This window comes from Ictidomys tridecemlineatus, chromosome 2, assembly GCF_052094955.1.
Source record: "Ictidomys tridecemlineatus isolate mIctTri1 chromosome 2, mIctTri1.hap1, whole genome shotgun sequence".
NCBI classification, from domain to species: Eukaryota; Metazoa; Chordata; class Mammalia; order Rodentia; family Sciuridae; genus Ictidomys; species Ictidomys tridecemlineatus.
Window position 1 is genome coordinate 3,870,634 of NC_135478.1, and position 18,203 is coordinate 3,888,836.

Genomic DNA, 18,203 nt, shown 5'->3' on the forward strand with positions numbered 1-18,203 from the left:
GTTTCTCCTTTCTGCCTCTGCTTCCTGCCACTCCATAGCTAATCCTCCTGTGCTCTTGGTCTCTCCTCACTGGAGTGTAGGCTCTGTGAGGACAAATATTTTAAGAATTTTTTTCCCTGTACCAGGGATTGAACTCAGGGGCACTCGACCACTGAGCCACATCCCAGCCCTATTCTGTATTTTATTTAGAGACAGGGTCTCTCTGAGTTGCTTAGCGCCTCCCCATTGCTGAGGCTGGCTTTGAACTAGCGATCCTCCTTGTCTCAGCCTCCGAGCTGCTAGGATTATAGGCATGCGCCACTGCGCCCGGCAAGAATGTTTTTATTAGTGCATTTTAGTTATGCATCATATTGGGGTTCATTTTGACATCATTGTACAAACATGGAATATAATTTGCTCCATTGCAATCCCCAGTCCTTCCCCTTTCCCTCCCTTCCTCTCTCCCCAGTTCCCTTCTTTAACTCTATTAGTCTTCCTCTATTGGTTTATCATTTGTTATTGGTGCTTTGTAGATGTCCATAAAGGCGGAGCTCACTGTGGTGCATTCATGGATGTATACAGCATAACTTGGTCAATCTCATTCTGCCAGAACAGAGACTTTTGTCTGTTTTGTCATCCACTTCTATAATCCCATATTTAGAACTGAATCTAGCACATAGTAAGTGTTTGATTAACACGAATAATACATGAAAGGCCTTACTCAGCACAGCATGAGGCACGTGGTACTTGCTCAATAAGTGTAAGTTCTTTTCCCTGAAATGTCAAAGGAAACTGAGTTTTAGAAAGAGAAAATGAGTCCATCTGCTATGATATGGATTTTTTTTTTCTTGGTCCTGGGGATTGAACCCAGAAGTGCTTAACCACCGAGCCACATCCCAGCCCTTTTTCTTTCTTTATTTTGAGGCAGGGTCTTGCTGAGTTGCTGACAGCCTTACTCATTTGCTGAGCCTGACCTTCTCCTTGTGATCCTCCTGCCTCAGCCTCCTGAGCTGCTGGGATTTTGGGTGTGCACCACTGGGCCTGGCTATGATCTGAATCTTAAGCGTCTCACAAAGGCCATGTGGTGAAAGCTTGGTCCCCAGGGTGGCTCTGTTGGGAAGTGGCAGAACCTTTAAGAAGTGCGGCCTGATGGGAGGTCTTCCAGTCGTTGGGGGTGTGCCCTCAAAGGGGCTCATGGAAGGCCCATCTCTTCTCCTTCTGTCTTCCACTTCCCTGACTTGAGGTGTGCAGTGTTGCGCCACCAGGCTCTCCACCGTGATGTGCCATTCCAGGCCCAAGGCAATGGGCCAGCTGATCCCAGACCAAAACCTGCAAAACAAGAGCCAAAACAAGGCTTCCCCTCCCCCTTCCTTTATTTATTTATTTTTGATACCAGGGATTGAACCCAAAGGTGCTTAACCACTGAGGCACTTCCCCACTCCTTTATATATATATTTTTTTAATTTTGAGAGAGAGTCTTGCTAAATTGTGTGGAGCCTTGCTAAATTGCTAAGGCTGCTTTGAATTTGTGATCCTCCTGCCTCAGCCTCCCCAGTGGCTGGCATTACAGGCATGGCCACTGCACCTGGCCCCTTCCTCTTTTATTTTGCAGACTTGGGGATGGAACCTGGGGGGCTGTTCTGCTGAGCCACATCCCTAGTCCTTTCTATTTTTTATTTGGAGACACGGTCTCCCTAAGTTGCCAAGGTTGGCCTGGAACCTGTGACCCTCTTGCCTCAATCTCTTGAGTGTCTGGGATGACAAGCATGTGCTAAGACTTTTCTCATAAGTTGATTGTCTCAGGTGTTTGTTATAGTGATGGCAAGCTGACTAATTCATGCTGCATGTTGGTTAACTAAGCCTCCTAAATCTCAGCCACATTATCGTGGGATATAAGAATATGGACAGGAAAGCAGATGTTAATTATCCCCATCAAATACAATTAACACTCAGTGCCTGGGTAGCTGCTGTTAAAAATGCCAACTCTTGTTGGTAGCTGTAATGTTGTACAGTTCTTTTGGTTGCATGATCCCAAGAGAGCCATGTCCTTTGACCCAGTGACTGCACTTGTGGAAAATGATCCTAGGAACATAATTTAAAGAAAGTAAAAACACAAAATAGAAAAAAAAAAACCCACAAAATAGTTAGCAAGATTTAATCCATTATATATTTTTTATACCCACTCCCTGATCTCTTCTTTGAATGCATGGAAAGTCATATGTACATAAGTGCATCTATATTGTCTAGCTATTGCTTTGTAACAAATTACCCCAGAACTCAGTGGCTTACAATGACATTTATCATCTCATCCAGTTTCTGAGCACCGATTAGTAGGGTGTTCCAATGTTTGAAGCATAAGGATATAAAGTTCAGGATTTGGGTATTGGCAGCCAGTGAGAGGGTCTGCAGTGTTTGGATTATCCAGGGTGTCTCACAAGGCTGCAATCTGGATCTTCTTCCTGCCTATCTGTCTATCTATCTATCAATCAATCATCTATTTTCTATCATCTATCAATTATCTCTTTCTATATTCTGAATTTTCTATTTTTTTTCCTACAGTGAATTTGTATAATTCATTGTTGTGGGTTAAATTATATACCCTCAAAAGAAGTGTTCAAGGGGCTGGGGATGTGGCTCAAGCGGTAGCGCGCTCGCCTGGCACGCATGTGGCCCAGGTTCGATCCTCAGCACCACATACCAACAAAACATGTTGTGTCCGCCGAGAACTAAAAAATAAATATTAAAAATTCTCTCTCCCTCTCTCACAAAAAAAAAAAAAAAAGAAGTGTTCAAGTCCAAGTGCACTTACGTAGCTATTGGCTGGGGTTCCCCACTGTATGGGCTTCTCCATAAGGCTGCTCAGGACCTGACGGCTGTCTTCTTTCAGAGTAAATGACATGAGAGTGAAGCAGGGAGAGTCCAGGATGGTAGCCGCATTGCCTTAACCTGGAGACTGTGCAGTTGTCACTCAGAACCCCTGGAGAATCAGTTCCAGAAGCCCCTGCATGTACCAAAATCAGTGCATGCTCAAGTTTTTATATAGAATTGTGGATTATTTGCATAGAATTTCTGTACATGCTCCTTAAACATGAAACCATCTCTCAATGACTTATAACATCTAGCACAATGTAAGTACTATGTAGGTAGTTGAAATACTGTCTTGCCTAGGGATACCAACCAAAAATATATTCATGTATGTTAGATTCAGGTGCAATTTTCCTGAATATTTCCATCTAAGGTTGGTTGAGTCCATGGATGCAAAACATGGATATAGAGAGCCAACTGTAGTCCTATCACAATGCATTTATGTACTGATTATGTATCTATCAATCATTAATCTATTTCTACATATATTATAAATTTTTTATTGCTTTCTACAATGAATTCAAATTACTTGCTGTTGTGAGTGGAACTGTATGCCCCCAAAGAAGCTCTGAAGGTCTAAGCTCTGGAACCTGGGAATGTCACTGTATTTGGAAAAGAGGGTCTTTGTAGATGTAATCAAGATCAAGTGAGTTCACCCTGGAGGGGGGCGGGGGGCTCCAATCTAGTGACAGCATCATTACAAGAAGAGGAGAATTTAGACACAGAAACGCAGACGTGAGGGAGAGGGCCACGGGAGGGCAGGCAGGTCTGGGAGTGATACCTCTCTGAGCCAAGAGCACCAAGGACTGCAGTCTGCCAGAAAACTGTGGGGAGAATGTCCCCAGCCAAGGTCTTGCTTTCAGACCCCCAGCCTCCTGAATTGTCACAGATGAATTTCTGTTTTATTCACAGTAGCCAAATGGTAGGGGGTCCATTGGTGGATGAAGGGATACATACTGCGTGGTCCACTCACACAGCTGAGTAGTATTCAGCCAGAAAAAGGAAGGGGTTCTGAAGTACGTTACTTTGTGATTGACCTTGAGGACACTGTGCTCAGGGAAATGAGCCGGACACAGAAGGCCACATCACGCACACTGCAGGATCCACCCACAGGAGGACCCTGGAGTTGAGATCCATGGAGACAGGGAGAGGGGGAGAGGCTAGAAGTTAGTGTTGAAGGAGCGAGAGCTCCAGTTTGGGGAGATGGGAAGTTCTGGAAATGGATGGTGGGGACAGCTGCAGAGCATCGTGAGAGCATTTAATGCCACTGGATTGTGAACTTAAACTTGGTAAATAGAGAAAGTTTTATTTTTAAAGTTATTATTATTATTTTGGTACTAGGGATTGAGTCCAGGGGCATTTAACCACTGAATCGCATCCCCAGCCCTTTTTATATTTTGAGACAGGGTCTTGCTAAGTTGCCTAGGGCCTCACTAAGTTTCTGAGGCTGGCGTTAAACTTGGGATCTTCCTGCCTCAGCTTCCTAAGCCACTGGGATTACAGGCATGTGCCCCTGCACATGGCAAGATGGTACGCTTTATGTCATGTATATTTTATCACAATAAACATGTTTTAACAAATTTTATTTTTTAAACCACTTGGCTTGTGGTAATATGACAGAAAACGAATGCACATGTAGAATCAAAAAAGAAAACAGAAAAATAGAAGAGGCCATGAGGTAGACTCCCTCCCTGCTACTGCTTCACAGACAGAGGTAGAAACCCAGGCTCGAGTCTGAGTCGCACAGTCCCTTGGAGCTGTGTGCGCATGAGATGAGAAACAGTCCCATGTCCCTTCCCTCTGGGTAGATGGGGTCCCACATCCACCCACCTCTTTTCAGAAAAGAAAATACAATGAAAGAGCTTAGAAAATTTATTCCTTTTGTTCTTTTCCTTTGAAATAACACACAGGCAGGGAGGGGGCAAGTGTCGTGGAGGGAGGTGGAAGCCGGGAGGGATGGTCCTCTAGGCCCCAACATCCCAGTCCTCTTCACAGTCCCTGATGGGGTTCCCCAGGCACTGGGTAGCAGTGGAGAGGGGCCCCATCATCCTAAGCTCAGAATCCAACAATAAAGTGCAGGAGGGATGGGAAGGGGGAGTTGGGGGCTTGGGTTTGGGGGTGGGGGTTTGCTCCTCTCTCTGATAGAAAAATAGACCTGGAGTGAGTTTGGGGTTTGGGTTTTTGTTTGGTTTTGTATAATTGGATGCTCGAGTGTAGGGAAGGGTGGTCGATGAGGATTTGTTCCTGGCTTGCAAATCTTTGAAGCCCTGGAAGGGCTGGCAGTGCTAGGACGGGGGACCCCCCGAAAGTCTCTGGTCTCAGACCGCCTGTTTGCCAGCCCCCAAGAACAAGAGGCCGGGCCCTCCAGAGGACTTAAGCTCTGGGGTTATGAGCTGATCAGGTGTGGGGGGGTGCTGCAGGGTGGGGTGGGGTGGTCTGAGGGAGCAATAGCCCACAGGGCCAAGAGGGGTGTCCATGCTGGGTGGGGGTCAAGCATCCATGCAGTCACAGGAGACACATCTCCCCCCTTGCTGCCTGGCCATGAGCTACATGAAGACATGAGACAGAGCCCCTGGGTTCTCTGGAGCTGGCAGCTGGGCCTCCCCAGGTCTCCCTGGTCTGTGTGATCCTGAGCCATGGTAAGCTGCAGTGTGTCTCTGGGATGGGGACATGTGGGATCATGGTGCTGTGATTGGCCTTTTGGGATCTAGACTGGGGGGTCTGAGCATTTGGGAGGTAGGGGTCCAGGGCGTGGGATCCAGTGCTGGCAGGACTGGGCGTGGGGACTGTCTGGAATCTGGACTCCAGCAGCTGCACCTGCCAGGACCCACTTGCTGTGCTGTTGTGCCCACATTTGTGGTTTTAGGAGCCAGAATCCAGTGGGTTGGGACTTGGGAATCCAAGATCCAGTGGTAAGGGGCAGAGGGCACAGTGCTTGAAATGTAGGGGTCCAGCCGTCGAAGCAGAAGGATCTGGGACCCAGTGTCAAGGTAAAGGAATCAGAATCCAGTGGCTGGGGTGAGGGGATCTGGGTCCAGTGGTGGGGGCCCCAGGATCTAGGCATTGCACTGTCAGGATCCGGTGGCTGAGGTTTCTTGACATCCAGAATCCAGCGGCTGAGCTTGGAGACGGGGCTTGAGGCATGGCGATCTGTGATTCGCCAGTGGGGTTGGGGATCTGGGACCCAGTGCTACACAAGGACACTGGATCTGGACCTGAGGGAGCTGGGGTCAGGGTAATGAGGTATAGGGATGTCCATTCCTGTGCTTGGGGATTGGGATCCATTCACCACGTTGTGGGGGATCTAGGTCCAGGACCCAGTGGGTGGGGCAGGGAAACATAGGATCCACTTTGGGAGCGTAGGAATGCAGGATCTAGGGGTCTGGGAAGGAGGGGATGAAGGGCTGAGGTGTTGATCACTCTGGATCTTGTGGTTCAGGTATGAGATTTAGGTTGCTGAAGTGGGGGATCCAGCAGTTGGGGGTACAGGGATCTGAGATCTAGAGTTGGAGTATTGGGATCCATGGTCAAAGTGTGGGGACCCTGTGATTCAGTGACTGGGGTCTGGGGGTGGAGGATCCAGGATTCGGGGACTGGGATCCTGTGGCTGGTGTGTAGGGATCAGTGGTTTAGGCAGGGGAACTAGGATCCATTGATTGGGCCACTGGTCTCCTGTGGCCAAGGACATCAATGGGGGAACATCAGGACTGGGGTGACGGATCTTGGGGGAGGGCTGGGCTCTGGGTCCCTCACCTGGACGTGACCCCCAGGGCCTGCTTCATGTTCTCGTAGACCACATAGGAGATGCTCACAGCTGGAATGACCTTCATGAAGTTGGGGGCAATGCCCCGGTAGAGGCCCCACACTCCCTCCTGGGACAGGATGTGACGGAGCAGACTCATCATGGAGAGCTGCGGGGAGCCCTCGATGGAGGCTGGGAGGGGGTGGGGGACCAGGTGAGGCTGAAGCTCCTCCTTCCCTTCTCCCTTTTACCCCTCAGGGCTGGGCCAGGTGGCCACTGCCACAGGAAGGAGAGGCTAGACTAGAAGTTGGACCTACCATCAAATCAGGACTTTTTAGTGCCCCCCCCCTGCCCCCCGCAGTGCTGGGAGGGAACCAGGGCATTGTGCATGCTGGGCAAGCACTCTCCCACTGAGCAGCGCCCTGGCCAGAGTCAGGACTTCTGTGGTACTTGAAATTGGCTGTCAATCTTGAGGGCCCAAATTTGGGGATAAATTGAAATGGAGTGGGTGTGCAGTATGTGTGGTGGGAGGAGCTAGAATGTCCTCGTCCTGGAAGTCAACGCCCTTCTCTTCTGGCTAACTCCTAGTCATCTTCCCAACCTCTATTCCAAAGCCAGCTCTTAAGGGGGCCCTCCCTGGCACCCCTGTCCAAGTCAGGATCCTCTTCCTCCCCTTATTCAACCCTTAACCAAAGGTCAATTATGGAATGATTTATTTAGCATCTTTCTTCCTCTCCAGCCTGAACTCCATGAAGGTGGGGACCATGTCTGTCTCATTCACTCATACCTCCCTGGTATCACAAAATGCAATTGCTAAATTCCCAAGGAAATTATTAAAACAGATTCAGGGACAGGGAAAAGAATCCATAAAAGAAAATTTCAGAGAAAAACAATAACCAGCCTGATCCTGAATTTCCTTAACCCAGGTTCTTAGCCTCTCCCCGACCTGGCCTTGCTATAACTCAGCCTTGCAAATAGGAGCTCAAGTTACCAGCCCAGAAAGGCTCCACAATGGCCAGTAGCAGCCTCTGGCTACCACTGCTAGGGAGCTTTGCCAGAACTCTTGCATCTGTTCTGCTAGTTAATCCTCAGTTTCTTGTGGATAAAGGACTCCCCTTTCAAAGTCACCAGTGAGTAAACTGAGGCCCAGAGAAGGGGCAGGACTTATCAAGGCCATTCAAATCCAGGAGGACTCCAGCCTAGGACTCCACCTGTGAGGAGCTGGGGAAGAGAAGGTGCACCCCAGCTGGCCACTCCCCTGCTCCATCCTCCCACCCAGGCCTCACCTTGGGCCTGCATGCGGGTCCGGACCAGGGCCAGGGGATAACTGGCTATCTGGCCACAGGTGCTGGAGATGGTACCGCAGGCCAGGAGCACGAGGATCCCTGGGTTTGCTGATTCCTGGCTATATTGCTGGAGCCAGTGGTTCTTCAGGGTCTGGAGTAGAGAAAGGAGTAGGGTAGGTTGGGAGGAGCAGAGACCAGGATCCTGGTTCCACAGACCTGGTGGCCAGCTTGGTGTCCCCTGGCAGTTGGTGCCAGCTGAGTGCACAGTGCATCCTGGGCTCTGCAGGCACTTGAGCTGCATGCCTTCACTTAACCCCCACCGAGGCCCTCTGTGACAAGGAATCAGAGTCCCTGTGCTCTGCATGCACTGGTCCCTGGAACCTGTGCATCCGTTATCTTCCATGGCACACAGGACTTCGATAAATTAAGGCCAAGGATTTTGAGATAGGAAATATCCTGGCTTTCCTGTCTGGGTTCACTATCATCACAAGGATCCTTATCAAGGGTCAAAAGGCGGGGTGGGTGTAGCTTGGCTCTGGGTTCCATTCTCAGCCCGAATAACAAAGAAAATCAGAGTCAAAAAAGGAGATGTGAAGCTGGGTGTGGCACACACCTATAATCCCATATACTTAGGCCTGAGGCGGGACAGACATCCCAAGTGTGAGGTCAGCAACTTAGGCCTTGTCTCAAAATGTAAAAAGGGTGAGGGTGCGGTAGTTAGGGAGCCCTTGCCCAGCATACACAAGGTCCAGGGTTCTACTCCCAGTTAAAAAAAAAAAAAAGAGAGATAATGAAGACAAAAGCAGAGACTGGTTGGTGGATCAGAAGATTCCACAATTCCTCTGAATGTGGAAGGAGGGGCCACATGAGCCGCGGGAATCATGGAAAGTTGCAAAAGGCAGAGCTGAAAAGGAGGCGGCCACATTTCATAAAGCCCAGCAGGACTCACATTTTGAACTTCTGACCTTCCTAATTGTAAGATAATAAATTTGTGTTGTTTTAAGCCACTAGGTTTGGGGCAGTTTGGTTTAGCCACAGGAAATGAATATGAACCGAGCACACCCTCCAAGGTGGGTGTCCGTGGCCTCCGCTGTGGGTGTCCTCCCTTCTCCTTTATTGCTTTGGTTCAGACCTCCTGAGGGCTGCCTGCCAGCACCCATGGAGCTGCCCCCGGACCTTCTCTGCACCCACATCAGGATGCTCGGAGCCCTAGGAACTGGAGGCAAGTGCGGGGAACCTGCACCCCCAGAAGCAGCCATCAAAGCGCTGGCTGGGCGTGTTAGTGCTCCAGCCCCCACCCTTCTGGGGGGCATTTTCTGGCTCTTCGGCCAGAGGACCCCAGAGGGACTGAGCTGTGTTTGCCAAGAGTGGCAACTTGCTTGGTAACACACCATTATGAACCGTGAACCCCCACCCACAGGATATGTGCCAATCTCTTTTTTTTTTTCTTCCTGCAGTACTGGGGATGGAATCCGGGGCCACACAGACCATGCAAGCACTGGCCCCTGAGCCACACACCAGCCCTTGTCCTTTTACTTTGAGACAAGGTCTTGCTAAGTTGCCGAGGCTGCCCTAGCACTTGCAATCCTCCTGCCTCAGCCTCCCAAGTAGCTGGGATGACAGGCAGGTATCACTGCACCTGGCTGTGTTGGCATCTTAGGACATGGTCTTTGCAAATAGGGTCTTTGCAGATGTAACTGGCAAAGATGAGTGGGGTGAACTCTCAGTGCAGTAAAAGGAGAGCCGCAGAGATACCCAAGTTAGAGAAAGCCAGTGACGGGAGGCAGAGCTAATGTCCCCAGTCAAGGAATGCTGCTGGGCTCCTGGAACCCCAGCTGCTTGGCAGGCTGAGGCGGGAGCATGGCTTGAGCTCAGGAGTTTGAGGCACTTGGGGTGACACAGTGTGACCTTGGGACTGGTGTCAAAAGACAGACAAAAACAAAAGGAAAGCCAGCAGTGGTAAGGAGCAGACGCTGGAGGCAGTACCGGGACTCCCTCCGACAGGTCTCAGGGGAGTATGGCTCTGGACACTCGAATTTGGGCCTCTGACCTCCAGAGCTGGGAGACTGTCCCTTCTGACTGCGGTAACTGGCCAGCTGGGGATACTTTGTTGCAGCAGCCCTGGGAAATAGACACACATGCCTTATCCCCCCGCCTCGCCTTCTCACCACCCTGCCCTCACATCCCCGTCTCTGCAGCTGCTCTCAGAGCTCCCGTGAAGACAATTAATCCTACTATCTGCATTTGGTAGAGGAGAAAGTAAGGCTCAGGGAAGTTCTTGCTCCAAGCTACAAAATCAAGGTAAGACTCAACATTCAGAGCCAGCGACTCCAGAGCTGTGTGTTTAGTCTTTAGGGTGGCTAATCCCTTCTGAAGCTGCTGCCAAAGCCTTTGTATCTTTTTTTTTTTTTTTTGGGTGGGGGTGGGAGGGTGAGAAGGAGGGTTCCTGGGATTAAAACCAGGGCCTGGTGCCTGCTAGTCAGCCACTCCCTCACTTCCCTGCCAAGGACTTTGTTAGGATAAGACCTTTTGTGCCTTGTCACTAGGGTGGCTTGTAGGTTTCACTTCCTGTGTCAGCTTTAATTCATTGGTAAATGTCTGCCTGGAACCAGAGGTGTTCCGAGGGGGACTCAATGCTGGGATAGATTAGTCATGTCTGGTCCAGGTGTAGATTAGAAAACACAGGCAAGTGTTTACTGTCTTTGCAAATAAATTAATTAAATAAAAATAACATGTAGCTATTTTATTTGTTTTGTATTGAGGCGGGAGTCTCACAGGCTTTTTATGTTGCCGAGGGTGGTCTCCAACTTGGGGCTGAAGTAGTCATCCTACTTTTGCCTCCCAAGTAGCTAGGACTACAGATGCTGGCCTTCTCACCAGGCCCGCCTTTGCCATTTTAATAGTCTTCTTAAGGTTCAGACCCTCATTTGTCAAATAGATGTTAACTGAGTTATTAAGAGCTGTTCTGGAGCTGGGGTGCAGCTCAGTGGTAGAGCACTTTCCGAGCAGGTGCAAGGCCCTGGGTTCCATCCCCAGCACAGGGGTGGGGGCGAAGTGGGAAGGAGCTGTTATGTTGAGGAGGTTCTAAAATAATTGTTCCATCACTTCACTGCAGGACTCGTCAGAGCCTTTAAGGACTAACATAGACTTTGAAACTCCAAGAGGGCACAGGGCTTCTAAGCTTCTTAGCCACGTGAACTCCCTTTTTTGGGAGAAAAATGTATTAAACAGGATCAGATCCTATTTCTGCTCACAAACCTCCATGGTTTCCCACTGCACTTAGGAAAAACCCGACCCCTCACCAGGGAGTCCGCTGACCTTTCTGACCTCACCTTCTGATCTGCCCAGTTCCCTGGGCTGACCAAGACCGGGGCCCTCTAGCAGGTCAAGTTGGTCCCTGGTTTGTCTTGCTGGGCCCCTGCTGCGCTCCCACTTCTTACTGATGTCATGTCACTGGGCTCCAGTGCCACCTCCAGCCCAAAGGTGTCCCCCCACCTCCAGCCCACCACTGCCGATGATGACAAGCCCTGTCCTCCAACTTCTGGGAGCTTTGTGGGAGCTGAGACTCTTATTTGTGGGGTGATGGGCTTCCGGGTTCACTGGGATGAGTGTCCCAGGAGGGCAGGGGTTATGGAGGGCTCATTCTGCACCCTGTGGCAGCGAGCACCCAGGCCAGGCGCACGGCAGGTGCTCACTGGACAGAGGCTAAGTGGACGTGTGAAGGGACAGAGGAACGAGTGGAGGTCTGAACACACAGTGTGTGAACAGGGCCTGTCTCCTTCCCCTGTCCTGATGCTGGGAACTGGGGAACGTGGGTATGTATGGCAGGAACAGACTCAGACCAGGAAGGATGACATAGTTTGTGGGATTCAGTGCAAAACAAAACACAGGGTCTTTTACAAAGAAAAATCACTGAGAATTTCCAGATGAACTAAGCAGAGAGTCACTCAGTGTGGGCACCTCTGAGCACAGGACCTTGGTGACTGCTCTCACACTCAGGGAGCTGGCCTGTCTTGGACAGAAAGGTTTGAGGAGGCCAGGCACCAGGCACTGTGGTGCACACCTGTCATCCCAGCAACTTGGGAGGCTGAGGCAGGAGGATCACGAGTTCAAAGCCAGCCTCGGCAACTTAGTGAGGCCCTAAGCATCTTAGCAAGATCCTGTCTCAAAATAAAATCATAAGGGGGCTGGGGATGTGGCTCAGTGGTTAAACGCCCCTGGGCTCAATCCCCAGTACCAAAAACAAACATATAAGCAAGCGAACAAACAAAAACTGGGAGGATTCCGGGGGATCTACAGCTGTCCTGATTGGAGGACTGGATGACCCCACCAGGAGGAGGCTAAAGCAACACATGAGACCCACAAGGAGAGACAGCAAAAACTCCCCACTCCCGCGTCCCTTGATGAAGGGCCCAAGGTGCCGGTTGCGGGGCTTGGTTTCTCTAGTGACGGTAGATGCTGAGATGCGCAGGCCCTGAAGAATTCATCAGCCTAGGGACAGAGCCTGGGGCTGGTCCATGCTTTGGGGGAGATGCACACCTTGGAGGCTCATCTTTGCCTGCTCTCAGGATTCTTGTGAGCTAGAGTGGCCCCCAACTCCCAGGTGACCACAGAGGGCTGAACTGTAAGTCAAACTTTCTTGCAGCAGTTCATGGCCAGCACACGGAGGGGTTCCCCAGGGTTCCACGCCCATGGTGCTCCTCACCCCATGATTGTCCTTCTCTAGGACAATGGGGAGGTTGACTGGAGGGTGTCCTGTGGGCAAATCACAGAGGGCAGAGGGGCGGGGGCTGCCACAGACCTCATAGACGGCCAGATCGATGCCCGCGTAGGGAATGATGCCCAGCACGTTGGGCAGGTAGCCTCGGTAGAAGGCGCGGGGCCCTTCTTGCTCCAGGATCCGCAGTGCACAGTCCAGCAGCCCCTTGTACTGACCAGTCCGGCGCAGGGTCAGCCGTGTTTTCAGCACCTGGGAAAACTCGGTTATCCCTGGAAAAGCTGGTCCCACCCCCTGCCCAAGTTGTCACTTCCAGGGATGAAGACCTAGAAACAGTACTCCCAGAAGCAGACCCACCAACTAGAGTGACCTGTGGCAGCCACCACTGACTGTCCCCCAACCTCTAGTTCCCTTCTTCCTAAATAACAGAAAGATAACTTTGGCAAGCACATAACCACTAGAGATAAAAACTACACTTCCTGCCTTCCTTAGTGGCCATATTACCAGGTTCTACACCATGAAACAGAAGAAAAAAGGGGCTGGGTTATGGCTCAGTGGTAGAGTGCTTGCCTGGCACGTGTGAAGCACTGGGTTCGATCCTCAGCACCACATACAAATAAAAAAATAAAACAAAGGCATTGTGTCCATCTACAACTTAAAAAAAAAAAAAAAGAAAGAAAAATAGAAGTAAAAAGAGCTAAGAGCTATGCATGACTATCAGAGGATGGTGTTCCCTCCTTTGTGGCTTAGTCCTTCTTTCCTGGAACTGAAATGTATGAGCAGAGCACAAGCAGCCATGTTGATCCATGAGGTGAGTGCTACCTGCCATGTTAGTGGAACAACAAGGTAGACAGAAGGACCTGGGTCTCTATTGCTCTGAAGCCACCCTTCCAGGCCTGACCTATCGTCTCAAGACTTCATTCATGTTATTTGAATTTCCCGCCATTTTCAGAATCTTAATGATATCCAACCTGAAACCTGAAATGATTTATCTCAAAGTAGTGATGCTTAGAGAGGATACTCCCTGGGAACAAGCATTCTGTCCTCGGCGAGGCATAGCCCTGAACGGCTGAATGCCTGCCTACTGTCCAGTCTAACCAGCGCCGTGGTCCTAGACGTTATGGCTGAGACTGTAGCACTAGGTAAGCCAGGCAAGTGATGGTGTTGCTGTCAGGAGCCGGGGTCCCTGACCAGGGAGCGGCAGTTGCCATCCCAGGCATGGTGTGGAGTGAGGAGGGAAATCGCCAGGACTCTGCTCCCAGAGACCTCACCTCCATGGGGTAGATGATGGTCTGGGCTGTGGCACCAGCCAGGGAGCCAGCCACGAAGCGCTCCTGCACCTGCAGCGTCTCCTGCCGTCCCCGGATGGCGTGCTTGATCTGAGGGAGGCAGACACCGGGGGCAGACCCTCAGGGGTGGGGCCTTTCATGTGCTCTACTGTCCCCTGGCTTCCACAGAACTGGACTGCTGTGGGCATTGTGCAGGGGCCCCAGCCATCCCCCACTCACAGGCCAACCCGCAGGTCCTCATATTTACCCCAGGCTTCCCCACCAAGCACACCCTTCCCTACAGCTGCCCTCACCTGCTCATAGGCCATGAACTTGATGGCTGACTCGGGGGCGATCTTGAGTACATTGATACCATTACCACGCCACAGGGAGAGGATGCCCCCCTCTTGGATCATGCTCCGTAGACCCCCAAGGATGTTGAGTCTGTTGGTCTTTGAGGCGTGAACCTGAGCAGGGAGAAATGGCAGCCTTGTGATTCCCTCCTAGGTCCTGGGCCTGGGGGAGCAGGCAAGTCCCTCTGGGGCCTCTCACCTGCATGAAGACCTTGAGGCGGTCCAGAGGAGCTGTGCCGGTCCGCGACACCGCGCCTGCCACTGCACCAGCCACCAGCTGCTTCCACCACATGCCCGTCAGCTTCTCCTGCTTTGAGAACTCATCTGGCACTGTCAGGCATTCGCCAATGTCCAGAACCTGAGGACACGGCGGGGTGTCACGTCATGATGGCGTGTTATAGTGGAGGTAGGGAGAAGCACTCCAGTCCTTGGTTGGGGAGTCTCCTCCATGAATCCCAGGGCACCCCAGGGAGCCCATCAGTGGATCTTGCTTGGAATGCACAGAAGAACACTCCTGGATCCCACCAGGTGCCATCAAAACCCCCAACCCAGTGAGTGGCTAAAGGATCTACTGAATCCCGCCTAAGGAGCCACAAAATCCCACAGGAAGTTTGTCCAGTTCCCATCAGACGATCCCATCCAAGCATTTGCCACATAAAGATCTCCAGAGCTATCAGATCCCACTAAAGGGTCTCCTTAAAGGGTCCCCCATGGAAAGATTCCAGAAGATTCCTCTGGTAATACACAACATCCCACCAGGAACTTCTCCTGTGCAGACCCCAGCAGATCCCTCGGGTGCCTCCTAAGATCTCTGAGATCTCCTCCACAGGAACTGTCCCCCAGAAGCCATCGTCCCTTTAGAGCCCACTGAGAGAACTGATTACTTCCTACTTCCTTCCAGTGGATCCCCCTGGACCCCCCACCCCCACCCAAAGCCATGGGCTTTCTGACTTTTCAGGTCAGTAGCAGAATCCATCATTCAGGCAGAGAGAATCCAGCAGAAAGGGAGCTGTGTGGGCTGAGGGTGGGAGGCTAGAACCCCATCTGGAAAGTTCTTTCTTCCTTGTAGCCTCCAACCCTTCCGTCTGCTCCTGGAGGCCCCTGATTGAAGCCCAAGTAAGTCTGAAGGGCTTTGATCAGACAGCAGAGACACCCCAGGCTGCTGGACCCCAAATGAAGGGAGAAAGGAACACAGCTTCACCCCCCAGCTGCCTCCATCTCACAAGTCCTGGCTCAGCCCTTCCCAGCCCCAAGCAGCCCGCAGCCAGCCCACCAGGGAGGAGGCACGGCCCCCACCTCACCGTGGAATGCTTCCAGAAATAGAGCACGTCCTCCACATTTTCCAGAGAATGCAATAGAAAGTGGTCACGCCATTCCTGCCAGTCGATGGTCATGGTGCCGTCGCGGTCCATGCTGGAGTTGGGGTGGGGACAATCTCAGTGTCTGGCTCTGGGGAGAGGTGCTGCCAGGTTTTGCAAGTCTGGGGCACACTGAGAGCTGCCCACGTTTCTCGGACTGTTCTAACCACACTCCCGGGCTGTCTGGTGTTGGTCCTCCATACCAAGCCTACTGGGTACTCCCACGATTACCCTTAACTTGCAGAGGGAGAGCCTGAGGCTCAGAGATTCAAGGAACTGGCTCACGATCTGTCTGACTCCAAAGCCCAACTCAGCTCTACCCTCTCTGGAACTGGGCCTGGGGCCCAGAATATGGAGGTGACTGAGGAGTCCCAGGGGCCTGAGTTTCTGGGATTTCTGGGGCCCAGGATTCTGAACCTCCAGTGACTTACCTGTGTAGGATTTTTTCTGCCTGCTCCAGCGAGATGGAAATGCCCAGAGCTCGAAAACTCTGCTGAATCTCAGAGACATCAATGTGACCTGGAGAGGCTCAGAGGTTGGAAAGAGCGTGTGTGGGAATCTTGGGGTACCCCAGGACCACGGATCAGGGCAGGCTGGAATGGGGCATGGACTAGCAAGACCAGGAGGTCCAGAAACCCAGGGTTGTAGGGACTGCTTGGAGGTAGAATTAGGCAATGCTGGGGAGTCCTCTGCTCCATGAGTGAGGGATCCAGTGGCAATGATAGAGGTCCCTATGTCACAAGAGATTTAAAGACAATACTTAGAACCCACAGATGATGCTTAGTGGGTATCTACCCCATAGGAAACCTAGAAGCAATGTGGGTGATCTTTGTCCCTGAGAACTAGGTACCTAAGGGGAAAAACAGGGGTCCCCACTCAGGAAGGGAAAAGGAAGCGGAATGGGCTGGCTGGGACTCGAACCACCTAGTTGAGGGTGAGGAGAATTCCCCAAAATAGCTGGTGAGTCATCAGGGAGAGGCAGCCCTGCCCCCTCCTTCAGCGCTGCCAGTTCTAACCCCATTGGCCCCATCCCCCTGCCTGCAGACTGGCTTTACCGTCCTGGTTCCGGTCAAGGCTGTGGAACATGAGCAGCAGGCGCTGTTCCCGCTCCTGCAGGTAACGGGTGAATTCCTCCAGGTTGAACCCACTCTCTGGATCAGTGTCACCCTCAGGGGAGATGCCCTGGCAAAGGGGAAGGGGACAGAAGGGGCTCCATGAGGCTGCTCCCCCATCTGGAGAGGACACAATGAGCATTATGCCACAGGAACCCTGAGCCCCCAGCACTTGCAGGAGGGCTACAGGGTACATCATCCCCCTCCCTTGATCGGCTCACTTCCCAGCAAGATGCCCAAGACCACAATAGGCATGTGAGGTGCCTGGCATTGTCCAGTTTTCCTGGCAAACAAACTGAGGCTCTGCAAAGTCAAGAAACTGGTTCAAGGTCACAGAGCTGGGAAGTGGTAACCTTGGGTTCTTGTCTCCAAAGCCTGTTCTGTCTATTATAAAAAACCTGTTCACATGGCAGTTTCAGGGGTTCCCTTTAGGAACAGCCCTGGACAATGAGGGGCATGATGGATCCAAGCGAGCTACCGCAGGGTCTCCATATTACCCATCTGGGAAGTGGGAGTTGGACTAAAGGTCTCAAGGATGCTGTGGAGCTGCTTCAGGGGCATCTGGGAGCTAAAGGTATGAGGGACACCTGCAAGGAAGGGGAGGGAAGGCAAGTTTCTGCCTTGATCCCCAGCTGGGAGTGGCCTGGGACAGGTTGGAGTCCCTGGCTGGGGCAACGTGGGGCAATGAGCCAGCCCAGGAAAGGACAGGCAGGGAATGTAAACAGAGGGACTGGCTGGGAGGGCAGTGGGTGCCCTCAGGGTGGGGAGGGTGTGTCCTCTGGATGTGGGAGCAGGCCATGTCTTCTTGGGTTGTGCAAAGGCCAGAGGAGGGTGTGTCACAGTCAGTGGGCAGAAAAGCGCCCAGCTCTATTCCCTGGCAGGCATCCCCCACCCTCGAGGGTACCCGGCGCTGGCAACCAAATTGCAGGCCTGGGGCCTTGGCGGCCCTGTCTTGCGATCCCGTTAAGCCAGACACGGGTGGGCAGGGGGAAGGGAACCGAGTCAGGGGACCTGGAGTCCAGCCACAGGTCGTCAGTCCTCCGCGGCTCCAGCCGCCCCATTCAGAGGCTCGGGTTACTGGGCCGGCAGAGGCCACAGTGCAGCGCGCTAGAAGGGTCCGGCGGGAGTACCTGTTGGGCGCCACGGTCTGGGTCGCCCCCGCCCAGCCTGGCCAGTCCCTGGCGCAACTCGTGCACGTCCACGCGGCCATCCTTGTTACTGTCCAGCTCCTCGAATAGACGACCCCAGCGTTGCTGCCGCTCCGCGTCACCTGCGCCCCCCCGCATGGCTCCTGCCCGGGGTGGGGGGGAGGGGAGGCCCTGCAGCGGCGGCCTCAGCGGGGGCTTTGCGGCTCCCCCTCCCCCCCGAGACCCTGCAGGGCTAGCTCCGCGGCCACTGGCACCGCAGCCTCTGCGCTGCCCGCCGGGCTCTGGCACTTGCTAGAGGTGCTAATTGCTAGCCGTCGCCGCCTGCTCCAGAAGTTGCGTCTCCTCCTCCTACCCGCATGGGGAGGGGGTGGGGTA

The 18,203-nt window shown here is 52.4% G+C and overlaps 1 protein-coding gene and 1 long non-coding RNA gene across 7 annotated transcripts; one reads left to right on the plus strand and one right to left on the minus strand.

Annotated features, from left to right (window-relative positions):
• Positions 1 to 305: 305 nt before the first annotated feature.
• On the minus strand, positions 306 to 18,195 carry Slc25a23 (solute carrier family 25 member 23). Of its 6 annotated transcripts, XR_013431767.1 has the most exons (12): positions 17,811 to 18,195; positions 16,624 to 16,750; positions 16,000 to 16,096; positions 15,512 to 15,623; positions 14,410 to 14,568; positions 14,172 to 14,324; positions 13,861 to 13,968; positions 12,674 to 12,841; positions 7,873 to 8,023; positions 2,789 to 2,980; positions 1,110 to 1,308; positions 306 to 753 (listed from the first exon to the last, which is right to left on the minus strand). XR_013431767.1 is itself a non-coding variant. In XM_078034519.1 (11 exons), the coding sequence occupies exons 1-10, from the start codon at positions 17,964 to 17,966 to the stop codon at positions 2,793 to 2,795; spliced, it is 1,419 nt and encodes a 472-aa protein (XP_077890645.1). In that variant the 5' UTR covers positions 17,967 to 18,195; the 3' UTR covers positions 306 to 1,308; positions 2,789 to 2,792. The 6 variants fall into 6 exon arrangements, 5 of the variants coding, with proteins under 5 accessions (XP_077890645.1, XP_077890635.1, XP_077890624.1 ...); XM_078034519.1 differs by having other exon boundaries at positions 306 to 1,308; XM_078034509.1 differs by lacking the exons at positions 306 to 753; positions 1,110 to 1,308 and adding an exon at positions 6,598 to 6,778 and having other exon boundaries at positions 2,950 to 2,980; positions 17,811 to 18,187.
• LOC144371715 (uncharacterized) lies at positions 8,019 to 11,115 on the plus strand. Its single transcript, XR_013431777.1, has 2 exons — positions 8,019 to 9,956; positions 10,071 to 11,115. It is a non-coding gene; the product is annotated as an uncharacterized LOC144371715 (long non-coding RNA).
• Positions 18,196 to 18,203: the final 8 nt, after the last annotated feature.